Raw genomic sequence first — 16826 nt, forward strand, 5'->3', positions numbered from 1 at the left:
ACCGCTTCCACCTCATTAAAGCTCAGTATTCCGAATCGCATTAAACTTTATTTTGTTTGTTTTTTTAACCTCCACCACTGAAAGTGGAGAGAGTTCATGTTTGTCCATTTGTCTGTGCAATGGATATCTCAAAAAGTTGTGGACAGATTCCGACAAAACGTCTTGGACACGTTGAGTGTGTGACAAGGACGAATTTATTCGATTTTGGTGAAGATCTGGATCCGGATCATTCACTTCTTTAAAGTGATTATTCACAATTGAGAAAGCCCGGTGTTGGCTGAATGGTTGAGGTGGCTGTCCTAAGATCATTGGGTCTTGAATTTGATCCTCTGTCGTTCAGTTAAATAACATCATGTAGGTTGACTCTGCCTGTCTTCCTTCCGAGGTCGGCAAAATTAGTACCGGCTTTCTGAAAACAGTGGGCACTGGGCATTGCATCAACGGCACAGCCGCCCTCCCAGTAACGAAGCAAACCTGCAGCCACACGCTGCACACCAAATCATCATCATCGACCATTGAGAGATTGAGCCAAAAAACTATATATAGCATGATATTTCAAAAAGTTGTTGAAGGGTTATGACAAAACTTGGTGGATGAGTTGTTTCGGTGACAAGAACAAGCTGATTCGATTTTGGTTCAGGTCCGGATGCAAATCCGGCCTATCAGTGGGATGCAAAATGTAAACCATTCAGCCTGGCGGGTCATGCACTCTACTGAGTGCAGTTTTGGTTCTGTTCCTCCCGATGACTCCATCTTTTTTCTTTCTTTTTTTTACTTATTTGGGTTCGTTCTTGGTCTTCCAATTTCATTATGTTTGTACCATATCCTGATGCTGTGTGGACTGTGCTTCCCTGCTGACAGACCTCTGGTAGCTTGTACATGTTGTTTTGAGCCTGGGGAGTAACTGCTGAAATCTATCTATCCGGGTTCTTCCCGACATCTTTTTTCTTTGTTGCTTTTACATTTCTTTCAAAAAATGTGAAAAAAAAAAAAAATATATATATATATATATATATATATATATATATATATATATATATATATATATATATATATATATATATATATATATATATATACATATATTTTTTTCACAATTCTCTTTTCATTCTAATTCTTGTTTTTTCTTCTCTTTCATCTCTTTTCCTCTCTTTTGTTATCTGTCTCTCCAAGGAGAAGTGAATTCTTGCAGAAAATTTTCTGCAAGGCCCACTTGGCTGTGCCTGGATGGTTTTGAGGGTTGTGGAGTCACTCTTTACTTATTCAGGTTCCTTCTTGGTCCTCCATTTCAATATATCTTCGTCTTCGTGTTGCCGTTATATCCCATTCAATCATACGTGTCAAATTGTACGTCGTCATGCTATATTTGGCCAAATTCGTTTTCGTCTTGTTCAAGGCCTACTTTAGCCACTCCTCGGATAGCAACAGTGCAATGTCTGTCCCTTTTTTTCTCCATATCCCTCATTTTGCTTCTTTCTTCCCTAATAGTATAGTTATACATCCTCAACATTAACCTATTTCCCCTCCTTGCTTAAAAAAACAAACAAACAAAAAAACTTTATTTTTCCACTCTACAACAATGTCATTCCAGTTGAATTCCCTTCTGCCTATACTGTAATTACTGTTTCCATTCTCTTTTTCTCAACATTTCCAAATTGAATTTTTGGTGAATTTAAATGCTTATTTTTTCTTCCTTCAAAATAATTTTAAAATGCTTCACTTTCCTTACGTCATCATGAGTACTCCAAGTGTTCTTCTTCTTCACAAAGATTATTTTCCAAAACTGTGCAACAGCTAACAGCACTTGGTCCACCAAAGCTCCTTTTACATGTTCAGCACAACATTTCTCTGTGCCTTCAACAAAAATTCTTAGCTCTCATCCCATGATCTTTATCTCCGTTTAGCAAATTTCAGAATCTGTAATCAGCATCACTCCACTTGATGCCCCCCTTTCCTGCATCGATCCTCACCCCACCCTCTCAAAGCTTCCCCCTTACCCCACCTCCTGAAAGCCCCCCTCTCACCATACCCTTGCAAAGCCTCCCCCTCATCCTGTACCCTCCAAATGCCCCTCCCATGTTCCTAATTGTGTGGACCTCAAATATCTGATGTCTCCACTTCAACATGACAGATCTTTCAATCCAGGCCACTGCTGATAAATGGGACATCATTTCTTTAAGATAATCCTTCCTCCCACAGGACGTCCCTGACTCCTTATTTGTCTCTCCCCGGCTAATGTCTCCTCTGATTTAATCGGCTTGAACCCCGATCTGGCGGCTGAGTTGGACTTTACACCAATAACTCAATTTCTCAATTTCTCACTGGCCGTGCACTGATCGTACACCTCCCAACCCCCAAGAGTATCTCCCTCCGCTCCCACCTCTGGTTTCTCTGTATTGTACCATACTTCAAACAGTGACTCCTCCATCAAAATCTCCTTCTCAAACAACATGGACGAAATTTAACCACCCATCCAAACTCTCTCTTCCTCATATGTGGTGATTTCAATTGTCACCATGCAAATTGGCTTGGTGTTGGTCCCTCTCTCATCAGCCATGGCATTTCAAAAGACTTCTGTGACTCCATGGGACTGACTTGATCTGTGAACTTTCTGACCCAAATTTCTCCCAATGGCAAATGCTCCCTTCTTGGCATGGTGATGACAAACTTCCCCACAAATGCCGACCGCTCTTCATCTGATCCAATTGGTTCATCTGATTATATGTGCTTGTGAGAGTCAACATCTCTCTGGCTAGTCTCAGAGATCTGCCTCAGTGCCAGAAAGTCTGGCAGTTCACTCAGGCAGATTGGCAGGGACTGCAAGCAGTGATCACACTTGAGGACTTGTCTCCCATATTGACTGCCCTGATATTAACTCTGCCTGAGAACTCTTCCACGGAAACCTGCTCTCTCTTATGTTCAGATATATCTGATCTCATTTTCAGTTATCCTACCCTTCTTTCTCGTCCATGGTACACTGAATCCTGTGGTGAGGCAGTTGCATGGAAACAACTTACCTTCTCCTCCTGGAAAGCAAACCTGACCAAAGGCAATCGCAGAACATTCCACAAAGCCTGCAACAAGTGTGTGCCCACTCTCAGAGAAGCAAGAAAACAACATGTGGCCAACCTCAAGAATGAACATTCTAACTTGTCTCACTCCCTCTAAAACCTGGTGGTACCTTGTTAAATCTGTCTCTGGAGTAAGTATGCTCCCCCGACATCCCTTTCCTCTCTTCAAATGGCACCATAGCTGACTGTTTGTGAGAAGGCCGAATGGCTCAATTCTGTGTTTGCTTCCAAATATTGTGTCCCCAACCCCAAGCTCCCGGTAAGGCCTAAGTCACATTTGCCACGGCGGCCGTATGGTCGACAAAATCTACGGCCACTAGCAATTATACAGCGGCCGCAGTATTTCCACGGTCACACAATGTAGCAGTCACATATATTTTTATTTTTTGGGTAGCCGCATGGCGTATTTAGAAATTGTGGAGACCGAAAACGTGGGGGTGCCGTATGGTCTTCGATTTGATGTCGCACGGTGACCTTAGGGCGTCCCTGCGGCGGCCATAGAATTTTCAAGGCAGACGCAAGGTAGCCTCAAGGTGCCCGCAAGGCGACTGCAGGGGGACCGCAGGGGGGCCCTAAGGCGAACGTGCGGCCAGACGGACGGTAACGAGTGGGTTATTTTTTTATTATTTTATTTTTTACCAGTTCTTTTGTTTCAGCTTGTCGAATTGCTACGGCGAACGTAGAAATGAAAAAAGTTATAACTCTGCATTATAATTCCACGACAACCCCTACGGCCTGTAAAAGATAGCCAAACGGCGTAGGGCCACCCTGAGAAACTCTGCAGAAACTCTGCGGCCGCTGCACATTTCTGTCAATTCAGAGGGCGTACGGCCGCCGTATCCTCGCCGTAGAGCAAATGCGACTTAGGCCTGACCACCCTACCTCGTCACATCAACTGCTCCTGGTCTCTGTCTTTTACACTTGAGATGGTGGAAAAGTTTCTGGCAAAACTAGACTACGATTCGGCAATTGGACTGGACAGCATCAGCTCACATGCCCGAAAACCTGCTCTACTGCTCCTTTCACCCTGTCATTTACCTTAGGTCATCTTCAATCTGTTTGGAAGTCAGCCAACATAATCACATTACATAAAGCAGTTGCAGAAAATGATGCCCTCAACTACAGACCTATCAGCTTATTTAGAATCATCAGCAAGGTAATGGACTTAACCACCATGGTTGATATGACATCCTTCCTTTTCTCCAACAACTTCCTCTCAGATCACAAATTCGGATTCAGACCAGGTCACTCCACCTTGTACATGCTGCTCCTCTCTCAGAAATGGATGGAGGCTCTCAATGTCACACATGAGATCAGGGCCATCTCTTTCGACATATCTCGAGCTTTCGATACAGTTTGGTGCCTTGCTTTCCAAATTATCTGCCTTTGTCATCCAAGGCCAACTCTACTCTCAGGTTACTAACTTCCTCTACCCTTGTAGCCAAAATGTGGCTCTCAATGGAATCCTGTCATCTCCTCTCACGATCAGGATTGGAATGGCCCCGTCCTATTTTGATCTTCATCAACAATCTCTCTGACTCTCTGGGAAATCCCCTTTATCTATTTGCTGATGACTTCACCCTCTGCAGTGACATCCCTCATCCTTCTACAGGCAGGCTGCAGCCTCATCCTTCTCTTCAGACTTTGACAAAAACACAAGTCGTTCAAACACTTCGGGTACATCTTTCAATCCAAACAAATCTCACACTCTCTCTCCGAAAGGACTGTATGGCAAACACTCCCATCTAATTTATTAACAATCCTCTTGGAGAAGTTCAGCTATTCAAACTCTGGGTCTCACTATCAGCTGTGATCTTTCTTGGGCAAACCACATTTTGAAGTGGCCTCCAAAACCAGTCGCTGACTGGGCATCCTCCGTCATGCACAGTCCTTCCTTGGCACACCTGAGCTCCTGACCACATACAAAGCTTTCGTCTGCAGCCTGATGGAGTACTGCTCTCCCCTCTGGGCTGGCATCCCTGTGTCACACTTTGTTCAGCTTGATGATGTGGAAACCAAGGCCTTCAAGATTAATGGAATGTCCTGGGATGAAGCTCAGTCTATGGACCTCTCACTTTCCCATCACAGATGGGTCGGTGGTCTCTCTGTCTTGTACCGCATCCTTTCTGGTCTTGCACCCTTTGCTCTTTCCGTGCTTTCTTCTCACCCTGCCCCCACCTCCGTTTCTGCAGAACGCACGTGATCCACATTCAACCCCAATCTCTTTAAACTCTCAAAATCCACGATCAGGGAAACCTCCATTCACTTGTTACTCTTTTTTCCCCACCTGTGGACTCAACTTCCACATTCTTTTCAATCTCATTCTTCCCTTCAAGACACAGTTGTTCACCACCATCTCAGATGTAAGATTCCACGCTGTATTTTGTTAAGAAGAGGTGAGTTAACGCCCCCCTCCCCATCCAAAACCATTATCTTTTATACCTCTTCCCTGACTCCCCCCAACCACCCCCACACCTCTTTCAAGGTGTCACTCCAAGACCACCTCTTTCAAAATTTAGAGCTTTTCCTTCCTGAGAGTTTGTGTCGTTCTCCCCAACCCCTCATTTGTCCAAGTCTCCCTCTATTTTATCCTTCTACTCTGGTGTTGGTGTTTTCCCTCTCTCTCGACTGTTGCTTTTCTCGCGGAAATAAAATGAAAAAGGAAAAGTGTCCGTCTGTGTCTCACGCTTCATATTAAAAGGTTCCTGCTGTTGCAGAGTAATAAAAAATAGTACCATTGGATAACTAATGATCAATTTGTGAATGGAAGGCTATTAATCGATTTACTTGCAACAAAAATTGCGTCCGCTAAATCTGAAGGATGTTTGTTTTAAGACTGTCTTTCCATGGTTAAAAAAGAAGCAGACCCTTGAGCTTCAATATCGTGGTTCCCATTGTCGTAGAATAATACAAGTGGAAAATTTGGAAAACTAAAGATCAATTTAATTGGTTAGAAAGCTTATAATAATGCATTTACTTTGAACAAAAATTTGTGTCCATTTAATCATGAAGATTCGAAGAAGAAGAAGAAGAAGAAGATTCGAATAAGAAGAAGAAGATTCGAAGATTTGAAGAAGAATATTCGAGGAAGAAGAAGAAGAACAAGAGGAAGGAGAGGAAGAAGATTCGAAAAAGAAGAAGAGGAAGAAGATTCAAAGAAGATTCGAAGAGGAAAAAGAAGAAGAAGATTTGTAGAAGAAGAAGAAGAAGATTCGAAGAAGAGGATTAGAAGAAGAAGAAGATTCGAAGAAGAGGATTAGAAGAAGAAGAAGATTCGAAGAAGAGGATTAGAAGAAGAAGAAGAAGATTCGAAGAAAAAGAAGAAGAAGATTCGAAGAAAAAGAAGAAGATTCGAAGAAAAAGAAGAAGATTCGAAGAAGAAGAAGAAGATTCGAAGAAGAAGAAGAAGATTCGAAGAAGAAGAAGAAGATTCGAAGAAGAAGAAGAAGAAGAAGAAGATTCGAAGAAGAAGAAGAAGAAGAAGAAGATTCGAAGATTCGAAGAAGAAGATTCGAAGAAGAAGAAGAAGAAGATTCGAAGAAGAAGAAGAAGAAGATTCGAAGAAGAAGAAGAAGAAGAAGAAGAAGAAGAAGAAGAAGAAGAAGAAGAAGATTCGAAGAAGATTCGAAGAAGAAGAAGAAGATTCGAAGAAGATTCGAAGAAGATTCGAAGAAGATTCGAAGAAGATTCGAAGAAGATTCGAAGAAGATAAGAAGAAGAAGAAGAAGAAGAAGAAGAAGAAGAAGAAGAAGGAATCGTCGCTTCAAGCAGCAGTTCCCATGGAAACATTTATTATTCTAAAACAGAAGGGAACTGAAAAAAACACAAAATTATGCGCAGTAATATTTCTCGAAGCAATAGAAAAGTTTATGGAAGTCCATGGAAGGAGTACATAGATCGCAAACACAGGCACCACGACAGGAGCAACAACAATGTGTTGTAAAAGACACATTTTTTATACTTATCACTTCATTATATATTGAGATTCACAGATATACATGCAATATGTTTGGGGATTACAACATGCTGTCATTTGATTAAACCCATCAGCAAAGCGGCGGGTAAGCATGCATGCCGAGTAAAGTACAAAAATAAAAGAAGGGTTAGCATCCAGTCAAAAGAGTAAAATTGTTGTTCAAAGAGGTTATGTAAAAAATAATGTTTCATTCACACCAGTTCTTGACTTATTTCCCATCAGGGCATGGCTTTGCTGAGCACTGTTTGTAAATACACAGAGAGATGTTTTTTTAAAACCAAGTGATAATAAGAGGTGGATCAAGGAAAGGAGAGAGAAGAGAGTCCAGGAAGTCCATACTCACCCTCTTATAATGCACATCCCCTTGCTTGGAAGTAAAAAATGTATTATTACTCCTGAAGTTAACAATTCAAACTTCAGTTTTAAAATACTTGGTGTTTCTCTTGAGTCAATATGGCCAGAAAGTCCAATTATTGCTATGCCGCTATGATGATAGCGATGTGTTTTCAACAGTTTTTAGAAGATATACAATCGCCTTCGCACTCAACCCTCCCCCACCACAACACCCCTGGCCTCTCACCATCATGATCGATTAGCTTCCCCTCGAAATAAAAAAAAACCATAGACAATCCCGAATTCGCCTCTGAAAATAATTTAAAATAAAAAGCACCACTTCTACTAAGTTAATGTTTCCAAAGGACATAATAAAAATACAATTAAAATATAAGATTGAAAAATGCTGTCTTTTTCAGTTGCATGATGGGCTAGAAATTGAGTTTCTTTGTCATCACAGTAGGAAATGAAAGTCTTTAGGAAAGTCTTCAGGCCATGTTGTGTTTACTCATTGCAAACACATTGCAAAAAGTCATTATGCTAATTCATTTTTACTCTTTGTCACAGCGGTAGGTAATATAACATGAAATCAATTTTATTTCCGCACAAAAATAGCATGCAGTGCTACTGTTGCTTAATTTCTGGGTGGTTCAGGCACAAGGAATGTGGATGTAGGAGAGTTTGTGGGAAGGAGCCAGAAAATTAGCAGGAATTTGAGTTGTAGAAAATGAAAATCAACGAGGAACTATGCTGATAAATTCATAATAATAATTAGAGGCCCAACATTTTACAGGGTTCCGAGGAATATCATGACAATTTGAGAAACGTTTCAAGGCTAGAACCATTCCTGTACGAGTCTCCACTCCAGTGAAGGGTAGTCGACTGAAAGTTGCAGAAATTTGCAATTTGTTCAGGGTGCTGGCAGTAACTCACCTCTTCTTAACAAAATACAGCGTGGGATCTTACAATTTCACTAACAACAGGTGATGGGAGGTAGGTCCTGCCAGAACTGGTTCTTATGATCCCCAATGATATCAACACAGCTAATAGCTGGGTCGAGATTTGAACACAGGCTAAGCAGCTTGGATTGTAAGACCAGTCTTGGCTGGTGTTGCATGGTGGTGTTCTAATCAATCCTCTTGGCTTTACGGAGAATTCAAATTGTTTTTTTTCTATTTTTTGTGGGGGCCTAAAACACCTCCCTTCACCCATGAAGGAATGGGGTCAGCAATTACTTAATATTACCTTTTACATAGCTACAAAGGATTAGGCATGATAAAGCGATTTATAAAAAAGAAAATCTTTTAAAAAACCAACTTTTTGTTTCAAACTTTTCAAAATTTATTTTTACTTAAAGCATTCCTCGGCACTCACTGATAAACCACCGAAGGTTTGACGAGGATCCATTCAGCCATCTCTAAAAAAAATGAGGGGACAGTCAGACAGACACACAAACAGCTCTCTTATTGTATAGATTCGGGAAATATTTTCAGGGACAGTTACACCAGAAGTAAAGCAACAAAATGATGTAAATCTCTGGGCAATCAATTTTCTACCTAATCAGAGGGTATTTCCTGGATAGGACTCTCAGGAGTTTTGGAGTGCTTGTAAAAATTACTTGGTAGTGCGGTAGGGATTGCTCAAAGTCAACCTGGGTTTAGCTACATTGAGTTTACACCACGAGACCTGATTGAGAAGAAAGTATATGGCTGATTAGAAAAGCGGTGATGGAGAGGGGCATTTAAGGGCAACACCAGGGAGCATCTCCTGCGGCAATAATCAGTGCTTAGAGCTGTGGCTAGATAATAGAGAAAGTACCTCTTTGCACTGGTGGATGTGCAGGAGTTAACTTGCTTGCAGATAAACCCCAAATCACTGCATTGCTTTGATCAAGATGATAGAACAAATGACTTGAGTTCCTCGAAAATTATTAGAATACATGATAGTGTTTGGAAATTTCCTTTTACAAATAAGAGAGTGGTAGAATAGATGGATCAGCATGCTGTTCTTCAGAAGGGTGTGTAAAGCTGGCTGTCCCATATGCATTTATCTTGTAGATGCCAAAGACACCATGGCAGTTTTCTGAAAGAGTAGGTAATTGTATACTGGTATCCTGACCAAATTCCTGTTTGAAAATTAATTCAGTAATTGGGATTGCTGGGATGTGAATATGGCCCAGGCAATGTGGGCTAATTGGTCTCCTCTTCATCTCTATCTTTGTTGTTAATAAATTATTCGACAATTCTAATCATATAAAGCACATTTCATTCTTCTCCACTTTTAATCACAGAAAAGAAAGCACAATAACTGTGAAAAAATGGATGCAGTAAAATAACATCAAGAGGAAGGAGCATCAATCATGTCCTATTTGAAGTCTATTTTCAGGGAGGTGAGGGGGGAAAAGGGGAAGGTCATTGGGGCACAAACACATCCACTTTTAAACACATCAATGCTGGGATAAGTCAACAACACTCTGCAGTTGCACTCTGGGAGGATTAATCCCAGGGCTTGAAAATCCAACTGATAGTTGGTCCACATTCCCCTTTCCAGAAGCATCATCAGAATCCTTTGATTTGCTCATCTGCCTTTATTTGTGCATCGTAACGATATTAGGTTTAGTCATACACAGTGAAGTTTAATATTGATTATGATGGCTTACAACTTGCAACAAATGATGGATTTGGAAACATGTTGGTTACACTCTTCATAAACCAAATCAAAGATTTAACCTTGTGGGAGTTGCGATGGTTTATCAATGTTTTGAAGAATAAACAGAAGTAATACGACAAAAAAATTCTAATTTTCTCATATTCACGTTTCAGAAAATGGCACATTATAAAGACTTATTTCGTTGAATTATGCTTGACTTATGCTGCTTGTGAACGATTATTCGTAAAATTATCAGAAAACGATTGATTGATGATTGATTGATTCAAAAAATACAACCTTTGTACTTATTATTGCATCGATTAAGTTGTTGTATTCATCGACAAATATCATGTGAGTGAAAAGTTTTGATTATCATTTATATCACCCTTACTGTAAACGACCCATGGTTCTCATGGGTGCCCTCCATAGTTAAAGGTGCCATTCATATTTGACATGCAAACAATTTGCATACGTGAACCTGTTTATAGAGTAGGAAGTCCTGCCCAGACACCAACCACACTCTGAGATAGCATGCAGTGCAACCTGGTGTCAAGGAAAATCCAAGAAGTTTAAAACTTACTATCCACATATTTTGGGCAGGAATTTGGAATTCGTTCCAGAGTCCCAACAATAACTCACCTCTTCATAAAAGATGCCGTGGAATATTTAACATCCACCAACAACCAGTGCTGGCAGATGGGACCTCCAGGTTTTATGCCCATCTCATGGATAACACACACATTGATGTTTTGTGTGAAGTACCGGGTGACAGTTTATTGCTGCGTCGAGATTTTAAACCAGGCTCGACTCAAAGGCAAGTATGCAGACCTCTAAGCACCTGTTAGTGCTTCACCCTAAACAATGAATATAAAAGGCAAATTAAGAAATTGCATCTGAATATGCTATATTTACTCCATTATCCAGCAATTGTTTCATAGTAGAATTAAAAGACATCATCTGTCATTTAAAGTTGTACAATCTTTGAAATGATATATAGTTTTCAGATCCTTCTCTATTTTACACGAACCAAAAATAACAATGAGAGAAATTATCAGAAGGAAGTTCTAAAATAATCCAGAACATAACAACTTTATATTTCTTAATGTACAAGTACAGTTAGTAAGAAAATATTGTCACATCAGAATGGTCCGTTAACGCAGATCAACTGAGCTCGACGTCAGATAAAGGCCTTTACGGATTCTGAAATTATCTACTAATTGTCCCAGCATTCTTACTATGCCAATTACAATTCCCCAAGGATTATATAAACAAAGCTGAAACTGACAGTGAAATGTGTGTGAGGAAAAACGGTGGGAAGACACTTCTTCCAATTCAAATTATTTATTATAAAAAGAGAAACACCGACACATGGAGAGACAATACAGCAGAATTTGGACAGATCTGGTGCACGAGGACAAATAAAAATGGATAAGGAATATTGCGGAAACCCGAACCTATGTACAATAGGAAATAAATATAACCCCCGAATGGTGCCAAAATACCAGACTCCCACAGGAAGAATAAAGGGGCAGGTGATGGCTGGTATAGGCATGAGCTGATGTGCGGTGTACAGACCGCCATAGCACAGAGCGAAGTGCAGCTAGGGGCAGACAGGATGGAAGGAGTATGCTATCTGGAGGCAAGAGACTGTGATGTCTTCTGGATTGGTGCTCTCTCATAGTACAGGCATTTTAGCAGAAATATTTGGTCAACTTCCCACAAATTGCAACAAAAGCAAACTCAACAGATTTTGATTCCCGGATATGTCCTCAGTGACAGAAAAAAAGTCCTAAGGGATCCTCCGGGGGGAAAGTCCTGAAATCATGGAAATCCAATATGGCCGCCACCCGGCTTCGGGAAAAATGAGAAAATTGTAAAGATTGATATTTTAACATGTAAATATTTGTTTTTCTGCATTCTAATTGTTTCTAATTATGGTCAGTATATTGATATACAAGAATAATTATAAAAAAGTGAAATGTATTGAGGGTAAAATAAAAAATTATAGCTTTTTTGTCCCGAAAATTTTTTTAACCTGATACTGATTTTGGCTCCTGGACAAAAAAAAACAGAAACGTTGAAGACACAAGATGAAATCAAGTCTATGGCAATACAATATAATTATGTAAATCATTGAAACATGACAAAATTCACAATTCCATTCGGGGCAATCACATCTGCCTGACGAAGGTTTCGAAATGAAAATGAAAATTCGCATTAAACTCAGAAACTACATCCATTATAAACTTACTATACATGTTGAGAAAAATCAAGCGTATTAAAGTTAGAACTCGACAATGTCGTCATCATCCTCATCATTGTCACATGGAGTGTTTGTGCAGCCAGAGCCCCTGCAGTTTCCACAAGCTGGAGTGCACTCAATGTTGTGCTTCTTGCATGTGCATCTCATGGTGCTACATTCAGCCTGGCAGTTGCACCTAATGACATGTAACACCTTTTCAGGAGGTGGAGCTACTGATGTCTGAAGTGGAACAAAACCCTCGTCACACTTCTGCCAACCCCAGTCTGTCAGAAGAAGTTCATCTGCACATCCCTTCCATTCTTGGACTTGCAGATACACGTGCAGGCTGTGATACTTTGCTGCTTCTGATGTTGGTGGTAACGTCTGTGGTTGCACGTGAGAGGAGCTCGAAGCCACCTTGTCCCAGTACCGCTGATACCGGAGGGTGTCCAGGGTGTCAGTTGACTTTCCGTTGTCGATTATCACCAATGTTTTTTCTCCTGCATCTGCCACATCACATACGGAAGCTGGATATGTATCAAAAACCTTGGCCTGCTCACGGAATGTGTTGTTTGCTTTGAACTTTTTGAGGGAAGCTCCCTTTCCAATCCCATGAAGACGAGATGTCGTGTCGCACCCAAGAACTGCATGTCGAAACAGTATGTGCTTGCATATGTCTGTAGCAATCATTTTCTTTGTTGCCTTGATGTTCCAGATGTGAGGCTTCTTCGTGTTCTTCTTTGGCTCGGGACAAAAGAAGAGGTCATGGGATTCTAAGCTTGCATGGTAGCATAGGAGGACGAGGAGGTCTGTGTCATCACCAACTAACACAGTGTTGGTGACAGTAGCAGACAGCATGGCTTTCAGTACAATCAGGAGATCAGCATCCCCTGAGGCATGGTGTGTCTCACAGTTCTTCTTCTGAAGATCTTCACTCAACATAAAAATGAATCGCTGGTTATTCTGCCTATTGGCAAGAAACTGTTCCTTCTTCATTGTGAGATGCATGTCAGCTGTGAATGTCACAGGAGTGCCAGCATTCCCTTTAGACCGTCTCTGGTGTGTCATGTCCTTCGTGTTGGTACTCTCATAACCATCAAACACGACTATGGCATCTCTGTACTTCTTCGTTACATAATCAGTGTACTGGTGGCATATGCCTCTGTATGTAGATCCACGAGACCATGGAATGCGTTGAACAAGTGCCCCGCCATCCAAAACATACTGTTGCCCATCATTGGGGACATCGGCTGGGACATCGGATCCAAGAAGATCCCAGATGGCATCAGCAAAGACTGGCTTGTGTGCTTCTCGGAGCTGAAGAGAGGAATGAAAGAGGGCTGGTGGATAGCTGCACAGTTCATATTTGAAGGCCGACTCCAGTTCTTCTGCTGTCTGTGCAACAGTGATCAGTCTCTGGAAGAGGAGTTGTGGGTCAACCTGGACTTGCTCTCCATCAATCTTGACAGATGACTTCATGCCGAGGGTGACAACTTGGTCTTTCCTCTTAAATGTGTAGACGGCAGGTGTTTTCCCATCCATAGATTTCAATATTTTGGCTCCGACAGCATGTGCTGTATCGACGTTGACGGTGGGATGTGCATGAACTGCAGTGGAAATGTACCTCAGACGTGGATCACTACTGAACGGATTCCGTTCCTGTAAATACTGAAGAGCTGATAGTGTGTCCTTCGAGTCACGAGATTGTCTTGCCTTGGTCATGTCCTTCTTCTGCTCTCCAGTGTTGTAGTTCACACCTGTGAGCTCCTGCATTGCCTGGTTTATTTCTGCACAGGCAGGCATTGATAGTAGCCATACCAGCCGTTGTTGCTCTGTCATTCCTCATCCTCATGTGAGCCCCCCGCTGCTTTTCAAACTTCTCATCAGAACTTGTTTGATGATCAGGTCAGATGAAAGACCTGCCCATAGGCAATCACTTCTTCAAACCACATGGAACCCCTCATCAAAACGTTGTTGGACATTGGGATGTTGAGTTTTGAGGTTGGACATCTGCTGCAGATACACCCTTGCAGATTTGGCATACAGGTTGTGGCCAGAGTCTGCCAGGTAAGGCAGCATTTCCTGGATGGCCTGTAAATGTAGTGCCCAGTTCCCAGTGTGCTCTGCCCGGATGTATTTGCGTAGAATGTCCAGCATGTCCATATACTGAACACAGAGTGCTGAAGTTCTATAAGATATCAGTAGGGTAAGAATACTGATTCTGGCTCACTTTTCCCCATGTAAATGAATGGGGGATTTTCAGCGATTCCCTTTTTTTTTCCCTAAAAATAAACCCCCTTTTTATCCCAAGGTATATTTATTTGTCTCCCCTTTTAACCTGGAGGTTGAACCTCATTGAATTGAACACCTGGGGGTTGAACAGCTCACTCATTGAACCTATAAAGATTTGTTCATTCTCAAATTCCTTCAATAGTTTAATTTTCTTTGCACAATAATCCCCATCTAAAATATTGATAAACAAAACATTTGAATCTTTATATTTTTTAAGATACCCCTTTTGTGCCATTACGAAATGATAAACTTCTCTTAATGCTCTTGTTTGACCACCTCCTGAGCCACAGGTTATTTTTTTGTTAAGCCCCGCCCACTTTTCTTTAAGCCCCGCCCACTTTTGCTAAGCCCCGCCCACTTTTGCTAAGCACCGCCCACTTTCCACAAGGTATTTTTTCTAAGCCACGCCCACTTTTCTTTAAGCCCCGCCCACTTTTACTAAGCTCCACCCACTTTTTGTGAGGTATTTTTCTAAGCCACGCCCACTTTTCTAAGCCCCGCCCACTTTGCTAAGCTCCACCCACTTTTCATGAGGTATTTTTTTCTAAGCCACGCCCACTTTTCCTAAGCCCCGCCCACTTTTGCTAAGCTCCGCCCACTTTTCATTAGGTATTTTTTAACCCACGCCCACTTTTCCTAAGCCCCGCCTACTTTTGCTAAGCCCCGCCCACTCTTACATCATTTCCAGTTCATCTCTGACTCACAAAGAAATCACTAGAAAATTACAGGATGTTATGGTTTTGAAAAATTTCCCAATGAAGGCTTGCCTAGGCTTGCCCAGGGAATTTCCAAAGGAAACCACACCCACCAGTCTTTCTCGATAAAAGCTTCAAACCCAGGCTCCATTTTAAACATTTGTTTTTGCTGGCAATGGTGTGCTGTGTGCTTGTCTGGAACTCTCTGTCTTGTATGGAACTAAACCTTCAAGTTGATGAACTGGATTCAAACCTCTTATCTGTTGAGGTAAGATTTTTATTTTCCTATTTTCAAACTTTGATTGAAGCATACTCATTTAATAATTAAATAACTTAATTAATACATTATTATTTTCTCTCACAGGAAATTGTATCTGAAATACAAAATGAAAATACTGCTTTTGCTACAACTTGGGGGGAAATTGTTGGCTTGGTTGAAGACCTTATGAGCGACCAAGACCTTGAGTGGGATGACTTTGGTGTTCCTTGGAACTCTCTGTCTTGTATGGAACTAAACCTTCAAGTTGATGAACTGGATTCAAACCTCTTATCTGTTGAGGTAAGATTTTTAATTTTCCTATTTTCAAACTTTGATTGAAGCATACTCATTTAATAATTAAATAACTTAATTAATACATTATTATTTTCTCTCACAGGAAATTGTGTCTGAAATACGAAATGAAAATACTGCTTTTGCTACAACTTGGGGCGAAATTGTTGGCTTGGTTGAAGACCTTATGAGCGACCAAGACCCACAGAACGAGTTCGTCCTTGATGACCCAACCAAAGAGTTATACCTTGGAGACCAGCAAAATCCTGAAAAAGAGTTTTACAGCAATAGTACTCATTGTGAGTTATCAAGACAATACCCACTGAACAAGTTATACGTTGATGAGCCAGAATACAAGTTTTACCTTGGAGACTCACAAATTTTGAAAAATCAGTAAATGAGTTCTGCCTTGATGGTTTAAATAACTACCTTGGAGACTCAGGAAAAGGGTTCTGCCAAGATGGTTCTAAATATGGGAACTACCTTGGAGACTCACAAATTTTGAAAAAATCAGTAAATGAGTTCTGCCTTGATGGTTTAAATAACTACCTTGGAGACTTGGAAAGTTGGGTTTATTTTGAAGACTTGAAATGCTACCACTCTTTGGGATTTAAACCTATCAAGAAAGTTCTTACTCCCTCTTTCTATGTTATCAAACCTGAAAGCCTTAAAAGACAGAATTGGAAGAAGAGAAAAAAAAAAAAACGTAAAATATATACATATATATATATATATATATATATATATATATATATATATATATGTGGAAATATCATTTTGAAAAAGACATTGTGTTGGGTGAGGATTGAGTTGGGGTTGAGATTTTGAATGTGAGGGTTGGGGTTGAGATTTTGAATGTGAGGGTTGGGACACACACACACACACATACACATCAACAAACAAAAGTTAAGCCTTGACTATTCAGTTGAGGATTCTGTGTTTGGGGTTCACAGATCTAAGAACGTCCACCCCTTGACACACATTATATACTTGTACACCTCGGACTTGGCCCTCGAGT

General features: G+C 40.9%; 1 protein-coding gene across 1 annotated transcript; it reads right to left on the reverse strand.

The window, feature by feature from the left end:
- Positions 1 to 11442: 11442 nt before the first annotated feature.
- Positions 11443 to 14110, reverse strand: LOC147027605 (uncharacterized). The gene has a single exon (XM_085876479.1). The coding sequence runs from the start codon at positions 14108 to 14110 to the stop codon at positions 12314 to 12316; it is 1797 nt and encodes a 598-aa protein (XP_085732605.1). The 3' UTR covers positions 11443 to 12313.
- Positions 14111 to 16826: the final 2716 nt, after the last annotated feature.

The sequence above is a fragment of the Eptatretus burgeri genome, chromosome 4 (assembly GCF_056783735.1).
Source record: "Eptatretus burgeri isolate ZD-2024b chromosome 4, Ebu_testis_v1, whole genome shotgun sequence".
NCBI lineage: Eukaryota > Metazoa > Chordata > Myxini > Myxiniformes > Myxinidae > Eptatretus > Eptatretus burgeri.

Bases quoted from the DNA above. Each gene is read 5' to 3' on its own strand.
- LOC147027605 (XM_085876479.1), bottom strand. From the start codon at position 14,110: ATGACAGAGCAACAACGGCTGGTATGGCTACTATCAATGCCTGCCTGT.